At 36.1% G+C, this 27,089-nt stretch overlaps 1 protein-coding gene across 4 annotated transcripts in view; it reads left to right on the forward strand.

Annotated features, from left to right (window-relative positions):
- The first annotated feature begins 5,224 nt into the window (after positions 1-5,224).
- The window catches only part of LOC121368092, a 132,700-nt gene continuing 110,835 nt past the window's right edge, over positions 5,225-27,089 (forward strand). For 2 of the 4 annotated variants that reach the window (XM_041492645.1, XM_041492646.1), the window contains exons 1-2: positions 5,225-5,377; positions 9,071-9,221. In XM_041492645.1, coding sequence (XP_041348579.1) covers positions 5,283-5,377; positions 9,071-9,221 — 246 coding nt within the window. In that variant the 5' untranslated portion in view covers positions 5,225-5,282. Of the gene's footprint in view, positions 5,378-9,070; positions 9,222-20,724; positions 21,818-23,056; positions 23,274-27,089 lie in introns of those variants that run through there. The other 2 variants (XM_041492648.1, XM_041492650.1) reach the window with 2 other exon arrangements.

Consider the following 27,089-nt stretch of genomic DNA (forward strand, 5'->3'; position numbering starts at 1 on the left):
CATTACTTTGCCTAATTTTATATCAGAAAGTAAAGTGTGTTGCTGCCACATTGACGGCAGCTTAGCAGCAAAGAAAAGAAGATAAAGACAGGTCTGTAAGTCCAATTTGCGAGTGCGAATAATTTTTACATGCTCATATACCACTAGAGTTTGGAGCATGTCTGTCCCGGGGCCTGTCTCTGAATAGCCAGGGGCCAATTTGCAAAAGTTTTTTTCTTTAACCTGAGAAGCAGTTGCACATTGGCCTTTGATATACCAGTTATGGTACATTGATTGGGCTGAAGAAAAAACATTGATCTTAGGGCCTACCACACCTTAATTGAAAAGTCTACCATTAAGGTACATCCCACCCATTGGAAGCTCAGGTTCTTTTATCTGGACTTGCCACAGGCTGTCTTGTCTGGGAATATGCATATAAAACATCCCTTGCTACTATAATGGAAAAAGGCGTGCTCTGAATGGGCATGTTAAACCGTATGACCTGACCTCGGTGGGAAAATGTAGCAGGTTTCCTCTCTTAGACTACATGTACCCGGTATATGCCAGAATTACCAACTGTTTGACAACCAATAGCCAATGGCTTATAAATCCATGTGCTCTAGGGATGTCACTTGGCAAAACTAAATTTTGCCATAGTCTGAATGACATACAATTGTGTAGTTTTTTTCTTCTTGAAATGTAATTTGGAATAGGAAGTAACTTGGTGTGTCCACAAATGGGACATTGTGGACACTGAAGGTTAAAACAAACAAATAATGAATGAAGGAAATGTTTTATTTAACAACGCACTCAACACATTTTATTTACAGTTATATGGCATCAGACATGGTTAAGGACCACATATATTGAGAGGAAACCCACTGTCGCCACTTCATGGGCTACTCTTTTTCGATTAGCACCATCCCACAGACAGGATAGTACACACCACAGTCTTTGTTACACAAGTTGTGGAGCACTAGCTGGAACAAGAAATAGCCCAATGGGCCCAATGATGGGGATTGAACCTAGATCGATCACCCATCAGGCAAGCGGTGTACCACTGAGCTACGTCCCACCCAAAACGAATAATGAACACCACTAGTAACCCTTAAAGGTGCATTCTTACAGTTGCAAGTGTCATATTTAGACAGAACCACATACCAGTTTGCACGAGTTTATAGTGCGCAAAAATATTATACCACGAAAATGTGTAGCGGTCGAGTGGTATGAATCTTGTGCACTATAAACATTACATATCACCTTTATATATTATGATCAACAAAAGTTTAATTAAATAACATAATTTACTTAGTCTGAAAAGTTGGTTGAATTTTACGGAATTGACGGAATGCTAGGAACATGACATCATGTGGGTGAACACGTACCACACATGCATGATTTTGTATCACACATATGTTCAATAAAAGGTTTTTCTTATTTCACGGTTAGAATTGTCTTTATTGCTATAATAGTAAGACTAACTGGGTGTGTAATAATGTGTTATAATTACATACGATAATGGGTTCAAATTATTTGTACCATATATTCTTTTTTTTATAATAATGGTATGTATTATCCTGTCTGGGATCGTGCATATAAAACATCCCTTGCTACTAATCGAAAAGAGTAGCCCATGAAGTGGTGAAAGCGGGTTTGCTTTCTCAGTATCTGTGTGGTTCTTAACTATATGTCAGACAACAGAGAACTGTAAAATAAAATGTGTTGAGTATGTTGTTAAATAAACATTTCCTTCCTTCCTTCAAATTCAAACTATTCTGTATATCACATGTTAACCTGTCGGTCAACCTTAATGTATATACGTTAAAGTTTGTTTCGTTTAGTGACACCACTAGAGCACATTAATTAATTAATCATTGGCTATTGGATGTCAAACATTTGGTAATTCTAACTCGTAGTCATCAGAGGAAATCCACTACATTTTTTCTTTTACATGCACTTCCCACAGAAAGGAAAGAACATACCATGGCCTTTGACCAGTTGTGGTGCACTGGTTGGAATGAGAAAAACCCCAATCAGTTGAATGGATCCACTGAGGTGGTTCGATCCTGCGACGCAACCACCTCAGACGAAAGCTCAACTGACTAAGCTAAATCCCACCCCCTTACAGGATATTGTCATAATATGTGGTACATTTACAAAATAATAGTAAATACTTTTTGTTTTTTGTAGGCATGTAATTCAAGATATATCAAAAAGAAGAAGTTTGTTTTGTTTTATGACACCACTAGAGCACATTGATTTACTAATCATTGGCTATTGGATGTCAAATATTTGGTAATTTTGACACATAGTCTTAGAGAGGAAACCTGCTTTAATTTGATCCATCCCACAGACAGGAAAGCACATACCATGGCCAGTTGTAATGCATTGGCTGGAATGAGAAATAGCCCAGTGGGTCCACTGAAGGGGATCAATCCCATACTGACCGCATATCAAGTGAGCATTAAGATATACAAGGTATAATCACCTGTGTCAGGTATTTTAATGCTTTGTAAAAAAAAAAAAAAATGGCTCGGTGGTGTCGTGGTTAGACCATCAGTCTACAGGCTGGTAGGTACTGGGTTCGGATCCCATTCGAGGCATGGGATTTTTAATCCAGATACAGACTCCAAACCCTGAGTGAGTGCTCCACAAGGCTCAATGGGTAGGTGTAAACCACTTGCACCGACCAGTGATCCATAACTGGTTCAACAAAGGCCATGGTTTGTGCTATCCTGCCTGTGGGAAGTGCAAATAAAGGACCCCTTGCTGCTAATCGGAAAGAGTAGCCCATGTTGCGGCGACAGCGGGTTTCCTCTCAAAATCTGTGTGGTCCTTAACCATATGTCTGACGCCATATAACCGTAAATAAAATGTGTTGAGTGCATCATTAAATCAAACATTTCTTTCTTTCTTTTCTTGTAAAAAACTAATTCAGGCCTATGGGAACAATATCTAAGTTATTGTGTGTGTTGGGGAAGGGGGCACAATTCATTTAATTTCTATTCATTTACTTATTTTTTTTATTATCAGGGTGTGAACACAGTATGTACCGGTCTTAAAAAAAGTTAGTTTGTTTTGTTTTACGACACTACTAGAGCACATTGATATATTAATCATAGGCTATTGGATGTCAAACATTTGGTAATTTTGACATACAGTCTTAGAGGAAAGCTGCTATATTTCCCATTAGTAGCAGGGGATCTTTTATATACACCATCCTATATACAGGATAGTGCATACCATACCAGTGGTGGTGCACTGGCAGGAACAAATATTTGAGTGGATCCACAGATGGAAATTGATCCTAGACTCACTGCACATAAGGCGAGTGCTTTACCACTGACCTACGTCACGCCCCCCCCTTCCCATCCGATGGCTTAACAACAACACTGATGGGACACATGCCAGATTTTTATCTTTATATAGAGATCCCTCCCCCCCCCCCCCCCAAAAAAAAAAATCCCGACATTTTCATTTTAAAGGGGCAATTGCTGTGTCCCCCTAACCCATCCCCTGCCGTTCTTACAGGCCTAATATTGCAGGACCCTCGGACCCTTTGAAAGAAGGGGCACGAAGGGCCCGTACATGTTAGAGGGGATGTGGAGTCATGCTCCCTTGAGACAATTGTTTAAATTTGAGGTTTTCATCATACAGTATTTCCAACACTGAGCATAATAACAGGAAAAGGGGGAGGGGTCAATATCTCCGTGAAACCTGTAAGGCAAGCTGTTTGTTTATAAATAATGTACAATGGATTTGCCTAGCCTGAGTTCTCTGCCGTTTGAGAGGTAGGCAGACATTTGGAAGGTTATGAAAGAGTGATTCCAATGTCCGTCTAAAGTGTCCCATCCTACAAAAATGTTTTTTGGTTGTTGTTTTTTTGTAAATGATCTCGGTTTGGTTTGACCTGACAGAAGCAAAATAAAAGTGTTTTGGAGATTAAAAAACCAAACACTATTTTAATGTGTAATTTAAAAAACAATCGGCTCAGCAGGGCTGTAGCTAGCTTTTTTGGTGAGTGGGGGCAGATAGATTCTTGGAACCAAAGAAGCATGGAAGGAACAAGAAAGACACTAAGGGGTTCGGGGGCATGCCCTCCAGAAAATTTAGAGGTTCTGAAATACCATTTTGCAGCCATTTCAAGGAGGTTATATACTTAAAGCGTTAATATTTATCAATAACCAGTAAATTGGTATGTTTACTGGATTTAAAAAACAAATAATAAAAAATTGGAGGCGGAGGGACCCCCGCGACCCTGCTCAGAAAAAAAAGTCTAGTAAATTCCATAGTACTTATGAAAAAAAAACCCCACCGTGCCCTGTGGCAAGGACTATAGCTCTAGAACGGCAGAGTACTGGGCTAGGATTTGCCATATCTCAAGCAAATTTTCTTTTTTTGCTTTAAATTATTTTTCAGGGGAGCACGACTCGACCTCCCTGTAAACTTCGCTCGCCAGTCTAGACGCCCCCTACCCCGGTAATATTCTTGCACGCGCGCCTGTGGGTTTGATCAATTTCATTACCAGTAAAATGAAAGTATATTTCAAAAAAAGAAGAAGTTTTTCAACCAAATCCCCGTAACCAACTGGACAGTGTTCGATATAAGCACTTGTCCATTTGTCCTGACAAGTGAAAATCTGCTCGAACAAGCAAAATGTACGTGGTTGTCCAGGGAACAAGTAAAAATGTTCAATGCAGTTTAATTTTAAGAAATAAAAAATACGGTCATTGTACTTGAATAAAACAAAACATTTATTTGGACAAGTAAAAATATTGCTGGACAATTAGATTTTTCGATGTACTTGTCCGATGGACAAATAATTCTGCTTATTTCTATTGCTGCTGGACTTAGCAAGTTAATTAAGTGCTGTTTTTACAGTTAGCAGTAACTGTTACCCCTCTCCTGAAAAAAAAGAGGTCCAGCTGCATACCCTATATTAAGGCACCCTGGTTATTCCCCTACCCCGTTGTTTCAGGTTAGCTAGTACAGGGCCGTAGCTAGGATTTTTTGTTGGGGGGGGGGGTTAACTGAGTAGTTAATAATCTAAAACTCCTTTTCTTTAAGTTTCTATAATGCTTTCTGATTTTTTTCGGGGAATTTGCCCCCCCCCCCCTCTTGCCCCCATACTAGCTACGTCCCTGTAGTATAGACATGGCCCTGAAGAAAATGACTGACCCAACGGTGTTTATGGTTACCATAGTACGCATAGTAGCTTCGGTCAAGTCACGTGACCAGACAGAAGCCCGTCAACGCATGTTGCTTTGAAAGCTAATTTTAAACCCGGGGGGTAAGGGCACACGATGAGTGCTGCAGATGTTACAGCAGCACCTGTTATCCCAGTGGCAACAGCTACAACGACCTATACACACAATCACAAACATCGTCCTGGTTACAAGTAAGTAGCCATGGTTGTCGAGTAGCCTATTTTGACGATGCCGATGGATGTTGACAATCAAAGATGTCAACACTAATAAATTATAACATTTTTTTTATTGTCTCATTATTTATTTATTTATTTATTTATTATATTACTATTAATAATAATATATTATTAATTGTTATTAATTATTATAAATTATTAGTATTTGCACTTATAATTCAGTTAGGCCCTATTCAAAATATTTCTGAATTTGAATGAAACATTTCCATACATGTGCAAATAAATGCTGAGGAGATTATAGGGCAAAGGGAGTTGGTTACTCCCCCTGCATGAGAGCACAGTCCACACAGGCACAACCCCCCCCCCCCCCCCAACTTATCCGGGCAGTGTTTCTGCCAGAAAGAAATTTTTGGGTATGGCGCAAAGAAATTGAATATTTACAATGTGTGTGGTGAATGCAACTGCAGTTGATTGGGCGTATGTGGGGCCTCCCCCAGAAAGAAAATGGGTTAGGTTTAGAGTTAAGAAAATCATACAGTAATGATAAGAGTAATTAATTTTGTCAAACGGTCAACTTAAAAAAATAAAATCTGCAAAAACATTTGGGTATGGCGCCATACCCGTTTTTAAAACCCTCTAGCAGAAACCCTGTCGGGACAGTGGGGCTAAACCAGGGGCCTTATTCACAAAGCAACATCACGTCATCCTTGTAAGTCTTTTTGCGCAACACTGCGATATCCCAAAGTTGCGATAGTTTAGTGAATTAGGTCCCATAACTTTCTGTATTATTTTGATTTAAACACTTTATTAACTGTCAAATATACAGTGTTGAGACTGCCCAACAGCCATATGGGGTAAAATATCCAACCGTTACCCCCCCCCCCCCCATTGTTAGGATTAGAGTTACGGAGAGGTTCCTTCGTTATACATGTATCAGTATAATGGGGGAGGGGGGGGGGGGTGTGTTTACAGGCAGATATTTTTCTTGGGTGGGAGCTAGGTGAACTGATTTGTTTTAATGATTAAAGGGACTTTAAAGATTTTGCAGACTAACAGCATTTTTGATGACTAAAATTACATATTAAAATGTAATATATTTTCATGTTTAGAATATCAGTGTCTGTATAAACAAGGTGTTTTTGTCATCCTAATGTTTGTAGGTGTCCAAGCTTTATTTTACCTCCCAATAATTTTGTACATACAAAACAAATTAATACTACGAAGTGAAATAAAAAATAACTACCAAAAACACCAGCACATGGCCGCAAACACATTGGTATTCTGAACAAGAAAATGTATTTAATATGTAATTTTAGTCAACAAAAAGAACTGTTAGTGGAAAATATCTTACACTAGCTGCTAACTCAGGACAGTCCCTTAAAAAAAGAGTAATAAATCACCTATAATTAGCTGGGAATGTACATGTTATACACTGGCGTAGGAAGGTGCCAAACAGTGGGGTGTGGGTGGGGTGGTGGGGCACACTTACTTTTACACATTTTTACACTTATAAAACAAAGCAAAATATCTGAAAAGTGGGGGGCACATGTCCCCTTGCCCCCTCCCCCCCCTGACACCAGTGATGTAGTTGCTCCAAACACTTTACAATATGTTTTTACTGAATTGAAAACAGTCCCTCAATATTCTGTTTTAAAAGGCTACTTGAATTTGCTATTTGGAAAAGCACAATAATCCTATACGGCCTTTTCTGCTTCAGCTGGGGTGGCAGGGTGTAGAATCTTCAAAGTTGGCGTTGCCATTTTGCCGTTAGCCCCCGTCCTACAGGGAACGTTCTGTTTTCAAAAGTTGCAATGCAATACTGAACAACATGAAACCCTGGCAATCATGAAATTAGCCCCAGAAATAAATAAACAAACAAACTGTTCCACAGCTTTTTCTATGGCAGTTTTTCTGTTAAGGGGTAAGAGAGGAGTTTAATCATGTCAGTATTACAAAAAAAAGAAGAAATAATAAACAAAAGTGACAGAGAAAATTGAAAGTTCTATGTCAAAACAAATGCTGTGTACAGACCTTGCTTTTTACGGTGCGCAGGTGTGATCGCGCCCGTACAGCGCACATAATTTCAATCTGAAGAATGTGAAAAACAGTATATGTTGTACTCAACAAACGGCGCACGTAAAATAGATGGGTATATTTATTTCCACTGTTTACAAAAGTCAACAGTTTTCATAGATCATTTAGCTGATAGGAAGGTCCTTTTATTAAAATTATAAAAATTAAAAACTTGGCAGTGGCTTCCATGCAGTCGTTAAACTGGTATTTCTCTTTGTTGAACAAATCGGGAAATACTGGTTTAATAAACAGTTTTGTAGACGTACAAGTAAAAATCCAATCTGAGCTACACTGCCTATTTTATTTAGTTTTCACTTGCCTTAGCATATTGAAGTGTGCGATTGTCCACTCGCCTATAATTTTCAAAAACCAAGGACTGCATGTAAAATAATAAAAACAAAATAAGGTGGGATTCTCCATGGCATTGTTGATTGCTGTGGTTAATTGAAAGGGTTGCACTTGTTCAATGTCCATTCTCACTTTTGATGCCAAATATAAAGTAAAATATCCACAAGTTCTAATGCCCCCCCCCCCCCCCCCCCCCACACACACACACACCTCATTTGCCCTCCAACAATAGTGGCAGTGGCGGATCCAAGATGGTAAGAAAGGGTTTTTAGTAGCTATTACAAGTAAAAAACCCAGAAAGAATCTGCCCTTTTCTGGCACCAATGCTTGGCCCTTCCACATGCACGCATGCACGCACAAACACACACATATTCTCGCTATGATGCGCCATGCCACCTTACCAAATACTAGATCCATCCCTTACTATATACTTTGTAAACCATCATCTGTCCACAGATATCCAATGACTGCACTGATGAATATATATTTAGCAAAACTGTTTGTCATAAAGGGTGGAGATATAAGCAGGCTGACAAACAAATTATTAAATTTAAATTATTACATTATGAATGATGTATGGAATCTGCTTAATCAGTAATCAAACAATGCATAACATACGTGTATACAGGATTGCTGTAAATAATGTTTTTTGATTGCATGGAACTGTGTGATGCCATCTTCTTTTTTTTCCTTCTTTTTTGTGATTGCGATGTACAAAACGTGAAAACCGAAGTTTGTAAAATAATTTTCTTTTGTTCAAATACTGTACATTATTGTTCTCATGTGCTGAAAATAAGAAATATTTCAATATTTATTAGTTGTTTTTCATGGGTCGACTTATAAACGGGTCAATAAAAAAAAAAAGTTTTCAGGGCTTGAAATTAGGGACTCGACTTATAGCCGAGATTGACTTACAGGTGAAGATATATGGTAAGCATTATTATGTGCATAAAGATATGATAACTGAAGATCATGTTTCACAAAACAACTTTATTACCTTGTTAAAAACGGTGTTGCTCTGCAATTTTGGGGCTACACATTTTTACCTATTATCCATTTTACCCTTGGGGGAAAATGTGTCTGAAGATGCTATCAAGTGGGAGGTGGGGATGTTATACTAATTTGGATTTCCAGCTATAATAAGAGTCTTTTTTTTTTTTAACAACAAAATTTACTGTATATTTAAAAAGAAAAAATTCCTTTGAATATCATTGCTTGTATGTACATGTATAAGGCATGTTCATGTATAAGGCATGTTCAAAAATATGTTCTTTGTTTCTTGACTAGATTATCACAGAGCATTCAGTCTGCTTTACCAAATGGGATGGTGAATGGTGAGCACTTCATAGTATTACGTAAGTCGAGCACCAGCAAGAATCCCGATGATGAGGAAATTCAAGAAATTAGAAAGACTCGGTCGAAGCATAACCCCTATAAAGTAAGATAGCTTTTTTTTGTAAAAGTGTTACTATCAGATTTGTAAAATATATACAAACTTCACAGTTTGAAATGTGCTATCATTTGAGTCCAGTCTGAGGTATATGGACTCACTACACCGTTCACTTCTGGGTGAGAGTTCAATTACAAATTATGTATCATAATTCACTGTTCTAGTAGTTCCTAATTGTGACAGACAATTTGACATGCATGTTGTGGTTCACATATTCACTTGTAGCTATTGGGGTAGAACTAAAACAATTTTTAATTTTCAGTGATATTCCTTCTGGCTGTATTTTGTACATACATGTATTGTGAATTTACTTTTTGGGACATAGGTGTACAATGGAAGTGGTTACTGGTGTGAATTGGTTCCTATACCATCTGTTTGGACTGATACTACAGCCAGATGTGATCATATAGTAGAGACCACACAGGAAGACTGGTAGTACCACACACTGCCACCAGTCCATTGCAGTGTTTCTTTGGTTGAAAACCACATGTTCATTGACAATAATTGCAACATTTATCTGTAGTACTACAAGAATATCAGTAGTTGTAACTGGTACAAAATACATTGAAATACCTTTGCACAAAACAGAACTCATTTTAATTGCTAATTTTGTTTTTTTCAGTGGCAAAGTAAAAAATTAAGGAAATTGTCATTAGTTATTGAAAAATAGTGGTGTTGTCATGGTGACAAGTGTCTACTTTTGTGATGCAAGTGTTGTTAATCCATTGCTTATTGACTACAACACAAAATTTAGATGTTTAGAATTATTAGGTAACTTTGATGGGACCCCAGTCATCAGACCTGTCAACCCTCTCGGATTCCGCGGGAGTCTCCTGGTATTTGATCAAATCTCCCGTCCTCTGCGCGGGAGACAATTTCTCCTGTTAAATGACATTTTTGTAAGCATAAAAAAAAAATTGATCCTGTTTTGCCAAAATAACATAAGGGAAGTAACTCATTCTCATTCAGAAAATGTCGACTACTGTCGGTTTCCGAGAATGTTAACAGGCCGAATTATTGTCCCGAGTTATTTAAAAAAAAAAATGCATTAAATCATAATAATATTTATATATATATATATTTTTAAATTTGTTTTAATTTATTTTATTATTATTTTTTTTAAATGCCAAGATCTAAGGTTAACAAGTATATATATATGACATTCTGTAGAGTTCATATAACTTATTGTAATATATATCTTTTTTAAATCTTGCGATTTTGGGTTAAATTGTGTTAATTTAAAAAATCTCCTGCTTTTTTACAAAATCTCCTGCTTTTTCAACACACACCTCCTGCTTTCTCTTGACTAAAGGTTGACAGGTCTGCCAATCATCTCCCTGTTGGTGCATTTTCTGTGGATCCTAAATGGCGGACATTTGTTTATGTTTTAATTAAGTACTCAGTTTCAAGTAACTTGTCTTTCTGATGAGGTTAACCATTCAAAAGTGACTTATTTTAACAAAACTTGGTGGTTTGGCATAGATATTATTTCAATATGAGCTATTTTGAATGGACATTTTAATATTTAAAGATCTACAGTTGACTTCATCTGTACGTTGTCAAGTATATGAAAATGTTATCATTGTATTCTAGGACTGGATCATATACATAATATAATATATATTATCAAGGATGGATCCACAATTTTTTTAGGGAAGGGTGCAAGGTTTAAAAAGGGCAGCTATAGTATTTATAGTGTGGATGCAATGTAGAAAAAGAGCACACAACAAAGTCAAAATGATATACTGCTGCAAAAACATCCAGTTGACCAAGATATTACATGCCCCCACTAATTTAAAATGTATCTGTTAAACACTAAACAGTGGATTTTCCGGCATTTTACAATGGGGGAAAGGGTACACCCCCCATAAAACCTTCCACTGTATGCATATAATGTCCAATTACCCTGATTTAATTAATTTTAAAAACTTATTAAAATGGATATATTGATACAGAATTCATGTACAATATACTTGAGGCAAGTGAATGGTCCTTACTTGGCATTGGAAAAAACATTTGGGGTTATTTTAATGACAATTTAGTGGAAATATTTATAGGGTAAATGCTAATAAAGGTATTGTAACCCAAAATAAGGCTTAAATTTAAAACATTTCATTGTGCCAAATTTTTAAGTTTTCTGTCACTTTTTGCTAAATAGTTATTTCCCCTTAACAGAAAATTTGTAATGAACACCATCCATCCATCCATCCATCCATGACTTTCTTTTTTTGCTTCTCTTTTATATGCAATACTGGTAGTAAAAAAAAAAAAAAAGAGACGATATTCTACCAACCAGTCAACTGTAAAACAGGTGTTTCAGATTTAATATAGCAAACAAAGTATTGTTAGGAATGGCCTAATCAAATCAGGTACAGCAAAAGATCTTTACAGGCCGATTCATGACTTGAACACGGTTGTAGCAAAATCACTCTACAGACTGAGGTACTGTTGTAGGTTGTATTGTAACATGTTTGTGGGTGGGGTTTTTTTTTTTCTTTTTTTTCTTTCTTAAATATACATGTAGATTATTACATGAAAGTGAATGTAATATTACATTTATGGAATGGGTTTTAGAACTTTTTTTTTTGTTGTCCAATGAATTTTATAAATTTTGTATGGTACTTATAATTTATTTCTGATCCACAAACTAATTTATATTCATCAATCAGTTTGTATTCATTATGCAATTGATATTGATTACCTTGAAAACATGGGGGAGAGCCAGAAAGGGTGTTTGTCAATTGTTATGTATCATTTTCAAAATTAGTCTTTATATAATAATAAAATTAGGAATTATTTACATTTAGATTACTCCAAAATTGGGAATTAAAATGACATAGCCTTTGAGGAATGGTTGGAAATGGGGCTGATTATTGGAGTCTAGGAACAGAGCTGATAAACACCTGCAATGATCAGTGTTTCTTAAAAAATAAGTTCTTTTAACATTGACCTGTGATATTTATAATACATATGTATTTCCATTTTATATAGGTGGTGTTGTTATTTTAAAAAAATGTTTTGATCTGTAGTGTTAATAGTTTGTTGTTTCATGTATTGAGTGATCATGTTTTAAATATGTGAATACGTTTTACCACAGCTCCATGCACTATATTTTGACTACAAGCTATCTGTATATAGACTGTCATCCGTTCATCCATCCATCCATCCATCCATCCATCCATTCATCCATCCATCCATCTATTCATCCATTCATATTCCTTTGAGCCAATTTTTGTTTGTCTTCAAACATCCAATCATTCATTGTATTCGCTTGTACCAGTACATGTACATCTATAGGAATTACACTTACATTTTTTGCTCAGATGAAACTTAATTTTTGTTACAACCAATATACTCACATTTATCACAAATCACAGGACTTGTGGTATTAACTGCTCTATTAAAAGTTGGGTGCATCTCGAACTTAACTGTTACTTCTCAGATGCACGTGCGTTTTTAAAAATATAAGAAATGCATTTTGTGATATTAAAAACACCAGGATGACCCAAAACACTTCGAATGTATGGAAATGGATAATCTAAACAATAAAATATGTGTAAAGTATGATTTTAGTTATAAAAAAATGGCTCTAATAGTAAAAAATATGCCTTAGTGTTTAAAAACTAGGGTATGTCCCTTTAAATGACTCCGCGTAGTCCCAGTTAGGGTAGCAGTTAATCACTCCCCTCAATGTTTTTCACAACGAGGTCCGGGGATGTGTTGGTGTACTGATGTACGTTCTTAGATTGGATGTCTGGTGGTGCCGTGTTTCTGATAACTGTCACTATTGTTTATTCTGGTTTATCTTATGATTCAGTTCCTCAATAATTACTCACTAGAATTATATAATATTTCAGCATGAAAGGAAAGGAATATTTATTTAATGACATATCATCCATTGTTTAATAATATTGCAATACTTTTCTCATAATCTACAGTATTTGTTTTTTTACATCAACAGTATATTTTTTCTCACAATCGTATCTACAGTATTTGTTTTCTCACAATCGTATCTACAGTATTTGTTTTTTCACAATCGTATCTACAGTATTTGTTTTCTCACAATCGTATCTACAGTATTTGTTTTGTCACAATCGTATCTACAGTATTTTTTTTTTCTCATAATCTATAATATTTGTTTTCTAACAATCTAATATATACAGTGTTTGTTTCTCATAATAAATCTACAGTATTTGTTTCCTTATAATCTAATCCACAGTATTTATTTTCTCATAATCTACAGTATTAATTCCATCTTGACATAATTATATTCTTATTGAATTGTTTGTTTAGTATTTACTTCAGTCATAGTCACAGACTCCACCCCCAACTCTATGCATACAGGCAAGAATCAGTGACTTTATAATCAGTATGTATAACTTCATTAAAGATATAATTTGTTTAGCCTTGGTGTACAAGAATTGGGCTTGATTGGAACTCTGGGATAGCTACTGTTGCTAGGGTTTATGCAGGCGGTTATGTAATTTTTTTTCCGCATTGGCCCTGATGAATTGATTTTTCTTTAGTTCTCCGATAATTGATGTATTTTTGTTGGGACTGGGCTATAGAATTCTATTGCCAGCTACACTGAGGGAAATTCTAACATCTATGCCTGAAATGCATTATTCTGATCGTCTCACCGATAGGAACAATACCAGGAATTAAGCCGTGAATATTAAACAGAATCTCGATTGATAATCTGCAGTAATATGAGATAATAGCACATCTTGTTTCAGTGTGATAAATGGTAGCTATTATAACAAACTACATCTTGTGTTCAACTTTTAACTTTTGTAATGGTATAATCGTTACAGTGCTATATATAGGACGTTATTTTAGTTGTTTTTATTTTATGAGCGTATGCCATAAAAGAAAAAAAGTTGGATAAAAATCAATGTTTTTGATGGATGCCTTCAGGAGTGGAAGGGAAGTACCAAAAGAAAATATGTATACTCATGAATATGTTGATAATTGTGAATAGCCTCTAAAGTCTAAGGCCCTAGTTTGAACCGGTGAAAATATATACACACCTCTAACACGTCTGGATAAAGTTACAACAGAGTGAAACAAGAGTCTGTGATTGATACTGAAACTTGTAAATACCCTTAAAATAGACTGAATCGGTCTCTATAACTGTTAGGGGTGGGATTTAGCCCAGTCGGTTGAGTGCTTGCTTGAGGTGCTTGCATCGCAGGATCGAACCATCTCGGTGGATCCTTTCAGCTCTTTCTAACCAGTGCACTACAACTGGACAAGAAAGAAATGTTTTATTTAACGACACACTCAACACATTTTATTTACGGTTATATGGCGTCAGACATATGGTTAAGAACTACACAGATTTTGAGAGGAAACCCGCTGTCGCCACTACATGGGTTACTCTTTCCGATTAGCAGCAAGGGATCTTTTATTTGCGCTTCCCACAGGCAGGATAGCACAAACCATGGCCTTTATTGAACCAGTTATGGATTACTGGTCGGTGCAAGTCGTTTACACCTACCCATTGAGCCTTGCGGAGCACTCGCTCAGGGTTTGGAATCAGTATCTGGATTAAAAATCCCATGCCTCGACTGGGATCTGAACCCAGTACCTACCAGCATGTAGACCGATGGCCTAACCATGACGCCACCGAGGCCGATACAACTGGACAAAGGCTGTGGTGTGTGCTTTCATGTCTGTGGGAAAATGCATATAAAAGATCCCTTGTTTCATTTGGAAAAATGTAGCGATTTTCCTTTCAGTCAGAATTACCAAATGTTTGACATCCAATAGCCGATGATTTATTAGTCAATGTGCTCCAGTGGTGTCGTTAAACAAAACAAACTAACTTTTTTTCTATAACTGTTACTTCTCAGAGGTATCATGTGTGCATTTTTAGAATTATGAAAATTGTATTTTTTTGTGGCTTTACAAATACCAAGAAGACCATAAACACTTCAGATGTATGTAAATGGATATTCTAAACAATAAAATATAAGTAACATCTGAGTTCATTTATCAAAAATGACTAATAATGAAAAATGGGCCATAGTGTTTAAAAACTACGGTAATTCACTTTAACCAAAACAACCTGATGCACGATAGATCTGGGATCGATTCCTGTCGGTGGGCCCATTGGGCTATTTCTCGTTCCAGCCAGTGCTCCACAACTGGTGTAACAAAGCACGTGGTATGTACTATCCTGTCTGTGGGATGGTGAATATAAAAGATCCCTTGCTGCTAATCGAAAAGAGTAGCCTATGAAGTGGCGACAGCGGGTTTCCTCTCTCAATATCTATGTGGTCCTTAACCATATGTCCGACACCACATAACCATAAATAAAATGTGTTGAGTGCATTGTTAAATAAAACATTTCCATCCTTCCTTAACCGAAACAAAGACTAATCATTTTGTGCCTGATATTTAAATTCAAGGGTTAACTCATGCATGGAACTGACTAAAACATAGCAATGTCTGGTATTTTCATATTTGTATCTATTTAAAATTCAAGCATGCTGTCTTTGATACACTCTGTCTGAGGTGCCTGTCCATATAAGGGGTTAATGGTTTTAAAAAGTATTTTACAAATTAACATATTCAGCTTCATGAATAATATTTTTTGGTGAAGTTATAATGTCATTGCAGAATTTGGACTATTAAATGAGTTTATAGTTGAAGTGTTTACAAATGGATCAAGAATAAACAGGCCTTTGCTTATAAGTATTTTGTTGTTGGAAAAAGAAAAGAAAAAAGAACCAATCACCAATGTGAGGTTTAGATATGACAATTCCAACCCAGTGAGAGTAAATGTTATTTCTAAAAACATTTTGTCCAATGGATTGGAATTGCCTTGACTATATCTTACTATGGTGATGTATTATACAGTTAAACTGCTCAAAACCAGACCCTCAGTAAACTGGAATTCCCTCAAAACCAGACCCTCAGTAAACTGGAATTCCCTCAAAACCAGACCCTCAGTAAACTGGAATTCACTCAAAACCAGACCCTCAGTAAACTGGAATTCACTCAAAACCAGACCCTCAGTAAACTGGAATTCCCTCAAAACCGGACATTTTTTATGGGCCCTTTTTAAATGTTAGTACAGAACAGTACCTCTCTAAACCAGATATCCCTTAAAATTGGTCTTGTTACTTGGTCCCATATGTGTCCAGTTTAGAAGGGTTTTACTGTATTTATTTTGAATTCATGGTATTCTTGAATATTAGTCTGTAGTCCTGTGTAAAATTTGTTTATTATTTTCACAAAATATTTTATAGATGTCAAAAGCCATTAAATTTATATACAAAAAACCAAAAACGTTTTTACTGCTAATAAATTTATGTGGAATCTACCCTTTTTACCCCGTTATATTCTCAAGGGATTGGATATTAATATAATTATTGGTTTCACTGTTAACAGTGTATTGACTGACCATCAGATGGCAGCACTGTCAAGTTTCTAATTCTATGCTTGCACCCGATTCACCTGAGGTTTTGCATTGACAACTTGAACGATTCCAGGACCCCACCTTTTGCCGTTAATTGTCAACAGTAGGTATACAGATATTGAGTCCAGGCTGTGTAAGCAAGCATTGATTTTCGTTCTTGATCAAACTGGAGATTATACTCGTAGTGACTGAGACCCTGATAATGGCTCGACTCAGTGTTTGCACGGCAAGCAGATATTTTAAGCCGGCCAGTGTTCTGCAAAAGCGCTCCCTCGACGAGATTGAATGGCATCAATATCATCATTGAGTCGACGCACAATCGCTAAATTATTGTACCTGAATGGTGTTGGGAAAATTGTTGAGAGTAAATAAGTTGCTTTGTTACCATGACAATCTGTCAATAAATTGAGCATGATAAAAAAGGTTCGCAAGTCCATAGAATTCCTGGACATGGTTTAGCTCTGGCTTTGAAAAATTATTGAATTAAATCATTCATGCAACATTCGTTATGTATTGATGTATTGGATTCATTAATACTGTACAGGTTGCAATAATGTTCCTTTAATTATCTTCTCATATAGGTGTTTTAATGGATTTTATAGCTTTTGTTAACCAGATGACCTGAGTTCAATTCTTGACATACATGTAGCCAAACCTTTTTTTTTTTTTTTTTTAATAGCAAATGTTTTGTTTAATATATAAAATTTATGATTGAAATTTTTAAAGATTTATTTTCGATTATATTTACCAAATGACCTGAATTAAATTCTTCACAGCCAATTTTTTTTTTTTTTCTTCTTCTTTTTTTAACCAAGAGCTATGGTAATCTTTTGCTAAACTTTACGTCGGTATCCATAATCTTTAATTAAAACTATTCAAGAATTAACTAATTAATTAATCACAATTACTTAATTATTTATTTCTATAGTAAAAAACATTAACTAATACATATTCATGGTTGTTTCAGTCTGTGGTAAATTTTAAACTATTTTAGCATTTAGACTAAATCATCAACTTCTGTATTTTTGTAGTTTCTTTTTGAGACCCTATCATATATATGCTTCTTTTATATGTTGTTTATAATATAGGTCATATTCAAACACAGTTTTAGTGAAAATGACAACTCTTAGCGAGATGTAAGATATTTACATATATTGTACACAGACAAGTTAAAAAATATATTTCTGAACTTAATGCAAAACTGCCTTGGAAAATACCTTGTACAGTCATTTTGAAAAAAAGTACAGTTGTTCATCTGTTTAATGTTACTAGAAATGACCACATGATTTGTTTTTAAAAATATTTTTCAATTAATTATTTTTGTATAGGTCCTAGTTTTCTATGTATAGCATAGGAGTACAGTGAAACCTCTCAAAACCGGACCCTCTGTAAACCGGAATTCCCTCAAAACCGGACGTTTTTTATGGTCCTTTTTAAATATCTGTACAGAAGAGAACCTCTCTAAACTGGATACATCTTAAAAGCAGACTTTTTACTTGGTACCGAGGGGGTCTGGTTTAGAGGAGTTTCACTGTATTTTCCATTTTCGATTCCATCCAATTCTTCATTACTTAACATATTCTGTCTTTGAGACAGCACATAAAAAGATCTACAGTGTATCGCTGCTATGTACGTAAAGAATAATCTAAGTGGCCTGTAGTGGGTTTTATTTTTTTAACCTATATTCTTTGCAAGTACAGTATGCACTCTATAACCACTGGGATGTTAATCAAATGAGATGGAAATAAGCTTCACATTTTCATTTTTATTAATTTAAAAGCATATATTTTATTAATGTTCATACGTTCATGTCTCTGGCTCATATAGCCCTGGGCTTTAATTTGTGCGTGGCTGTCATCTTGCATATTTCATAAGCATGCCAGATGTTTGTTCATTTGCTTTACTGCCTGTCTAATAATAGTACTATTCGGTGTCACTTACAAATTTACTATACAACGAGAAGAAAATGCGATAGGTATGTCCACCACATTTAATATTTTAATTTGAGTATGTCATTAAAAAATAACACCAATCTGTAAATAAGGCAATAACTATGTTTTTCAATTTGCAGATGTAGATCAGTGGCTTTATGGTTGCAAATCTAGTTTTATTGGCAACATGTTAAATTAAAATGCCAAGTCCACCAGCAGAGATAATTCTGTAACCCATTGCATCTCAGGCGAGGACTCTTACCACTGACCTATGTATGTCCTGTCCCTGCTGTTTTAGACTTGTCTTGGTTCAGTCTTCAAAAGAGGATTTAACCTATACTTATGGGGATGGGAACTTTAAGAATAAACATTTATTTTTCAAGCAGAGTTTTTTTTCTTTGGGGGGGGGGGGGATATGGGGGTCTTTGCTTTGCTCCTGCTTCGGAAAACTTTTGTTTTCTAATTTTAAGGTACTTACGCATAAATCCAAAACTTTTTTTTTGGGGGGGGGGGGGGGGTTCTCTCATAAAAATAATTTTGGACTGCCCTCAGCAAAAAATCGTGGATCCGTGAAAAGTCAAACAGAAATGTGCGAATATTGAATAAAGCATTATCTTCTGTGGACCGTATAGTTTCTTAAAATAAATGAAAGGATAATTGTTTAATGACGCCTGCAGGTAGCTTAGTCGCTACAGTGCTTACCTGATATGCTGGAGCCCCATCGGTGGACTCATTGTCTGATTGTTGTTTGTCCCATGAAACCAGTGTCCCACAACTGCTTTATCAAAAAAAAAAACCTGGCCTCGGTGGCGCAGTGGATAAGCCATCGGACTATAGGCTGGTAGGTACAGGGTTCGCAGCCTGGTACCGGCACCAACCCAGAGTGAGTTCTTAAGGGCACTACACCCGCTTCTCTGTCATTAACCACTAACCAACTAACAACTAACCCACTGTCCTGGACAGACAGCCCAGGTAGCTGATATGTGTGCCCAGGGCAGCGTGCTTGAACCTTAATTGGATATAAGCACGGAAATAAGTTGAAATGAAATTTTTAAAAAGAAGAAGTTTGTTTTAACAACACCACTAGAGCACATTGATTATTAATCATTGGCTGTTGGATGTCAAACATTTAGTTATTCTGACATATAAGTCTTAAAGAGGAAACATTCTACATTTTTCCATTAGTAGCAAGGATCTTTTATATGCACCATCTCACAGACAGGATAGCACATACCACAGCCTTTGATATACCAGTCATGGGGCATAACATATTTTTTATTTATTTATTATTAATTTTTTTTAATGACACCACTAGGGCATATTGATTAATTAATTGTTAGCTATTGGATGTCAAACAATTGGTAATTAAAAAGTTATAGGACATCATGGAATTTCAGAAGGAAGGAAATGTTTTATTTCATGGAATTTGGATGCCAACAAAATTGTAAGGGCTGGGTTTTTTTATTCCTTTGTCAGGGAACATTTTATTCAGTATTGTGTCATGATTCGCAATACAAGTTACAGAGGTTGTTATATATTTCTAAAACATTAAATAGTTGTTGCTGAGATCTCTCTCAGTCAATAGAGTGCTTGCCTGGAGTGCTTGGGCCATAGTATCAAACCCCTTCTCTGGTGGGGTTCCCCCCACCCATCCCAACCCAACCAGCTCCACCCAACTGGTATATCAAAGGCAACTGGTATGTGCTTTCCTGCCTATCAGCAAGTGCATACAAAAGATTCCTTGTTAATAGAAAAACATAGCAGGCTTCATCTGAAGACTATGGGCCAAATTTACGAAGCCTGTTTTACTGAAGCGCATGTGTTTAAGCATTGGAAATGTATGTAGTTACACACATGTAAGTCCAAAACAGGCTTTGTAAATTTGGACATATATAGCAGGATTATTAAATGTTTGACATCCAATAACTGTTGCGTCAGTGGCCCCATTGGGCTATTTCTCGTTCCAGCCAGTGCTCCACAACTGGTATAACAAAGGCCATGGTATGTACTATCCTGTCTGTGGGATGGTGCATATAAAAGATCCCTTGCTGCTAATCGGAAAGAGTAGCCCATGTAGTGGCAACAGCAGGTTTCCTTTCAATATCTGTGTGGACCTTAACCATATGTCTGATGCCATATAACCGTAAATAAAATGTGTTGAGTGCATCATTAAATAAAACATTTCTTTCTAATAGCTGTTGATTAATAAATCAGTGTGCTCTGTTGGTGTAATTAAACAAAACAAACTTAAACAGTACTTGAACTTTCACTTTTCAAATAGCTTACAACTGACACTGATAAAAATTTGTAAATCAAAATATCTGTTCTGTTTATATTCTAAAAATTATCGCTACACCGAATGAATGGTGGGTGGGGTTGGAGTCATACAGGTTATCATTTGATGTATTGTAGGCCTGGAAAATGGCAGCATGTAACAACTTGGACAGCATTGAATACAATGTATGTTTTCACTTGATATATATCTATGCTTTTGTAAAGAGGACGGACAATTGTCACCAAAATAACACTAAAACGAAACCCCAGGTATTGAATAAATGTAGCAATATAAATTAACCTTGTACCACATATTGGCATATAAATAAACCTGTTGTGTATGATTGGAACTGTTTTTGTATTTTTTTTCTCCATAAGCCTGCTGTGTACAATTGGAATTTGTTTTTGTTTTTTTTCCCCCATAAGCCTGTTATGTATGATTGGAAAGTTTTTTTTCTCACTTTTTCCCCCCTCTTTCTCTCTCTCTCCTTTCATCATTGAGGTGTGATTGTTATGTCCATGCCTGTTAGAGCTGTGAAAACGTGGTCGCTGAGCTATGGCCGTTCCCACTGAGTGGTCACTCAATGCTCGCTAGTATTGAATAGTGAACACACTACAGGTTGACTGGGTCCTGCCATGCTGAACTGAGCAGATAATTAAAGGCTGGCGTTAACCTAATATAATGCCTTTTGGATCGGCAGCCGGTTTTCACCGCATAGCCACCACCAGCACCAGCACCAGCACTACCACTACCACCAGCAGCAGCAACAGCACAAGGTTTCGTCATCTCTTTAACATGGGAGGTAATGCCTTCTAGCCTGCGCCGGTGTTCTGATTGGCATTTATGTACTCGCTGCACAAGTCAACAATGGTATTAATTTTTAGCTGGCCACGGTATAATCGGCTATTGCCGGTCGGCACAACCAGTGTTTGGACGACCACATAAGCTGAAGGTAAGTTTGTGGGTCTGGTTTTTGTTGGGTAGTTGTTTGTGCATGTTTGTGTGTGTGTGTGTGTAGTGTGTGTGTGTGTGTAGTGTGTGTGTGTGTATGGTGTGTGTGTGTGGTGTGGTGTGTGTGTGGTGTGTGTGTGTGTTAGTGTTGACCACACAGCTCTTGTGGTTTGTTTTGTGTGTGTGTTGTTGTTTTTTCCTTCTTCCATCTGCATACCTGTACATAATTTATTTATTGAATGAGAGGATGATGGGTGGGTGAAAATGTTGGTTAATATATTTAAAAAAATAAGGCTAGCTTTCATGCCACACCAATTGATTCAACAGCTATACAATGTACTCTGGTGCCCTTTCTGTTGGTGTTATGTTGATGTGAAACACAATGGTAGAATGTTTTAGCTGTCATCTAAAGTCATCTCTAACTCCATTTATGTCCCCCCCCCCCCCCCCCCCCGCAGTAAAACTACTGATGTCGGTCTTATCTGTGTGTGTCTCCTTCTGCTTGTCTGTAAAATCTATAGACTGAGACCTACCCAAGTACTAGTACAAAAACCATGCACTGCCTTGCCTCTGTAAATGTCCCTGTTCCCTGTCCATGCCCTGCCCCTGTACCTGCCATGCTCTGCCCTGCCCTGCTGTCACTTGCCATGTTTTCTCATGTGTTGCCAGTTTTTCCCTGGTCTGCTTGTTTCTATAATCTTTTGACAAAATAGTATTCATGTTTGGCATAGTGAATTAACATTTTATTACTATATTGTAACATTTGTACAATTTTGGCCCTTCGAGGTTTTTAGTTTATTATTCATATATTAATATATATATATATATATCGGAAAGTATTGTCTAGTGGTAGCAAATAGTCTCTCAGTGTTTTGTTTGAATCATTTATTGTTACCAAATCACTATGCCTATCTTTGTGAAATATAGCCCTTTGGGTATTTACTTTATTCATCGTATGAATAACGGATATCATTAACTAGTTCCACATATTTTTTTCATGAGCGACATTGAAATAGTGTATAAAGATTACTGGACAGGCAGAAACATTGTTTACACACACTTCTATAGAGGTGAATATCGATTGTATATCCTTCTATAGGTGTGATATCACGTGTATCCACCCCTGTAGCATACCAACGGTATATACATATCTTGTGAGTGACACCGAATAGTGCCAAGATTACTAAACAGGCCTCTACTTGATCAAGATCCGAACATTCCGGCTGCAGGGCTGGATTGATTTTCTGCAATTGTAAGTCCCTTGCGTTTGTGCTTTATTTCTTGTACAATTGGCCCATCAATAGTTAAACCTGTCCAGCATGTTCGATGGGTCCGAACCTGTATTGGCATCGGAAAACCCTTCACGGAGGGAGAGAGCGCTGTCCAAGCTGGCGTGTTACCGCATGATTGCTTTATCTCAATCTTCTCCACCGGTGAAGTCTTGCATATTTGATTAGGTATGTGTTCACTTGTGTGGCTATCGTCAGTAACATTTCACGCTCTTCGTATCTGTAGGTCAGTGTAACGGTATTTTTTTTCTTTCTTTCTTCTTTCTTCTCCCATAACTGGTGTAGATCTCTTGTGATTTATTGTATCTTTGTGTAACCTTATACATGTATATGTTAATTTCTATAACCAGTAGATTTATGTAACAGTATATATACACACGTCTGTATGTATAAAATATTCATTTCCAAAATACGATATATAAGCCAATTTCAACAGTATGACAATACAGTTTTTGTCAAAACACAATCTTTTGTCCATTGAACAGGATATTAAACCTGTGCTGTATGTGATATATATGCTATATCATGTTGCAGCAAAACCAGATTTTTCTCAAAAAGATGTAAATGGATATATATATATATCGCGTTTTGGAAATGAACTCTTCATATATCTACACTGTATATCTTACACCTCGTTGATCGTTTAGGATTTGTGGTATTTTCTACAGCAGGTTATTGTATAATTTATTAGGTGTGCTTTCACTCGTGTCAACATTATTCATGTTCCTTGTTTATAAAACATATAAATCATATTCATATTCTTACCTTTGTTCGACACCCTGTTGTCAATGTGCATTTTTGTGCTGGGGTGTTGTTAAACACATTCATTCATTCATTCATTCATTCATGTAACCGATTAGCTGTTAGCGTTAAATTAAATTTGGATAACCGACATTCAAACAGACCGATAGTTTGCGTGAAATATTATATTTTGGATAAGTCATAGGATCTATCACAATCAGTCCAGACACTGTTGTCACTGTTTTTGTTTTTTTTGGTTTTTTTTGTTTTTTTCTTCCATAGCTGTTGTATATCTAATGTCATAATGGCCATTATTTTCACTAGCAGGTTAATATCTTTTTGTAGATGAGTTTATAGCTGTTACAGTGTTATGTGATGCCTCTGATCTTGAATGTCAAATATTTCAGATAAAATCGACAACAAAACATTTATTTTTGGTAAAATATAAAATGGTATTTCTCACATGTCCTTAATCCAAAGTTATTTTGCAGAAGACTATAGTCATACTATCCTACAAAAATGTTTTTTTTTTTCTAAATAATTTCAGTTTGGTTTGACGTAAGAAGAAAAGTAAAAGTGGTTTGGAAATAACAAAAACAAACATTTTGTGTGCAATTTAGAAAATGATCAGTTCAGAAATAAATAAATTGTAGTAATTTTCATAGTATGAAAAATGGCGATCCCTTAAGGATGGACTATAAGTCATCCTGACAGATATTCATGGGAGTAGTACCGGGTATTAACATTTGACTCTGTCTCGTACAGAGATACAATTTTGAAAGTGTTAATAGTTTTGTTGATGTGGGAGAAATATCCATCAAGTATTTTCCATTTCTCGTGTCACGAGATTCGTCTTGAATGTTCATGATCTCTCTCTTTTTTTTTTTGTGGGTGGGTTTTTATTACTTGCATAAATTGGAAAATACTTGCAGTTAATTCTTAATCATATAAATTAGTTAAACGTAATTGGATAATTTAACAAAATGTATGTTTAAATGTATTTGTATGACCATGAATAGGCTAAAGTAATATTGTTTATATAAATGTCATTGAAATATATTGCGATAAATCCGTATTAGTAATTGCAATGAGCATGGGTTTTTTTCCTATGACAGCTGCCGATTAAACAGTGTGCTGGGGTGTTCTTGAATAAATGTTTGTGTCCACTTTGAAATCATCCGATAGCTGTTGATTACAGTGTGCAGGGGTGTTCGAGAATGGAACTTTGTGTCCACCATGAAGACATCCACTAGTTGCAGATTAAACAATGTGCTGGGGTGTTGTTAAATGTTTATATTTACTTTGAAACATCCAATAGCTACTGATTAAACAATGTGCTGGGGTGTTGTTAAATGTTTATATTTACTTTGAAACATCCAATAGCTACTGATTAAACAATGTGCTGGGGTGTTCTTATATGTTTATATTTATTTACTTTGAAGACATCCAATAGGTACTGATTAAACAATGTGCTGGGGTGTTCTTAAATGTTTATGTTTATTTACTTTGAAGACATCCAATAGCTGCAGATTAAACAATGTGCTGGGGTGTTCTTAAATGTTTATATTTACTTTGAAGACATCCAATAGCTACTGATTAAACAATGTGCTGGGGTGTTCTTAAATGTTTATATTTACTTTGAATACATCCGATAACTACTGATTAAACAAATGTGCTGGGGTGTTCTTAAATGTTTATATTTACTTTGAAGACATCCAATAGCTACTGATTAAACAAATGTGCTGGGGTGTTCTTAAATGTTTATATTTACTTTGAAGACATCCGATAACTACTGATTAAACAAATGTGCTGGGGTGTTCTTAAATGTTTATATTTACTTTGAAGACATCCGATAACTACTGATTAAACAATGTGCTGGGATGTTCTTAAATGTTTATATTTACTTTGAAGATGTCCAATAGCTACTGATTAAACAATGTGCTGGGGTGTTCTTAAATGTTTATATTTATTTACTTTGAAGACATCCAGTAACTACTGATTAAACAAATGTGCTGGGGTGTTCTTAAATGTTTATATTTATTTACTTTGAAGACATCCAGTAGCTACTGATTAAACAATGTGCTGGGGTGTCATCTTTTTACCCACTCTTGGACGATATGTGGTATAAAATACTAGACATCTATTAAATGCTGATTAAACGGTGTGCTGGGGTGTCATTAAAACGACACTTCTCTCCTGTCTTCAGATCTCTTGGTGAAAGCCCGCCTCTGAGAGGTTATTATATGTAAGACGGCGGTGGAAAACCCCACACTTGGGCGTAGTTTCGTCTGATGAGCTCCTCTGGAGCAGTAAACATGATAGATTTTTCTTATGCGTAAACCGCAGCTCTAGAGAAGAAGAAGAAAAAAAATCAATATCTCAGTTCTGAATAGCCTACGCAGTCGCACATCTTAAAGCATATTTACTTTAGACATATGCAGGGGTTGCAGTTTTGTCTGAATAATCCAAGGCCTGAAAACCAATACTTTCAGAACTGTCAGTTTATAACTGTAACTACATATTATGGTGTGTGGCTTTGGCATTGACACACAAGTTCAATAATAATATGGTAATGTGTCGGAAATCCAGTAAAACTGCATTTGAAAAACAGTAGATACCAAATTCCACAACATACGAAATTACATTGTATTGTATCCATGGTAACCAAAATGCAGGGTGTAATTTGTTTTGAAAATTTTTTATTAACAGTTTTTCCTACTGGATGGAGAATTGAATAGCAACTACTGGAATTTGATTAGCACTTTTATAAAATAAGTAAAAACTAATAAAACACAATCTTTTCTTCTGAAGTTTTTGAACTACTATGCTAATTGATCGGCCAGTGGGAGTTGATTTGTATATCTGATCCAAAGTGTCCAGCCAGTGCACTACGACTGGTATATCAAAGGCCGTGATATGTGCTATCCTGTCTATGAGATGGTGCATATAAAAGATCCCTTGCTGCTAATCGAAAAGAATAGCCCATGAAGTAGCGACAGCAGGTTTTCTCCCTCAATATCTGTGTGGTCCTTAACCATATGTCCGACGGCATATAACCGTAAATAAAATGTGTTCGAGTGCATCGTTAAATAAAACATTTCCTATTTCCTGATCCAAAGTGAGAACTTGGGGTGATTTCAGCGCGCATGCCTTCTTGTGGGATTCCGATTGGGAATGTTTTACAACATTGTCCTTTTTCATTGCCGTTCCAGTAATACCTTCGATGGAAGCCCGTGAAAATTC

This window comes from Gigantopelta aegis, chromosome 3 (assembly GCF_016097555.1).
Source record: "Gigantopelta aegis isolate Gae_Host chromosome 3, Gae_host_genome, whole genome shotgun sequence".
NCBI classification, from domain to species: domain Eukaryota; kingdom Metazoa; phylum Mollusca; class Gastropoda; order Neomphalida; family Peltospiridae; genus Gigantopelta; species Gigantopelta aegis.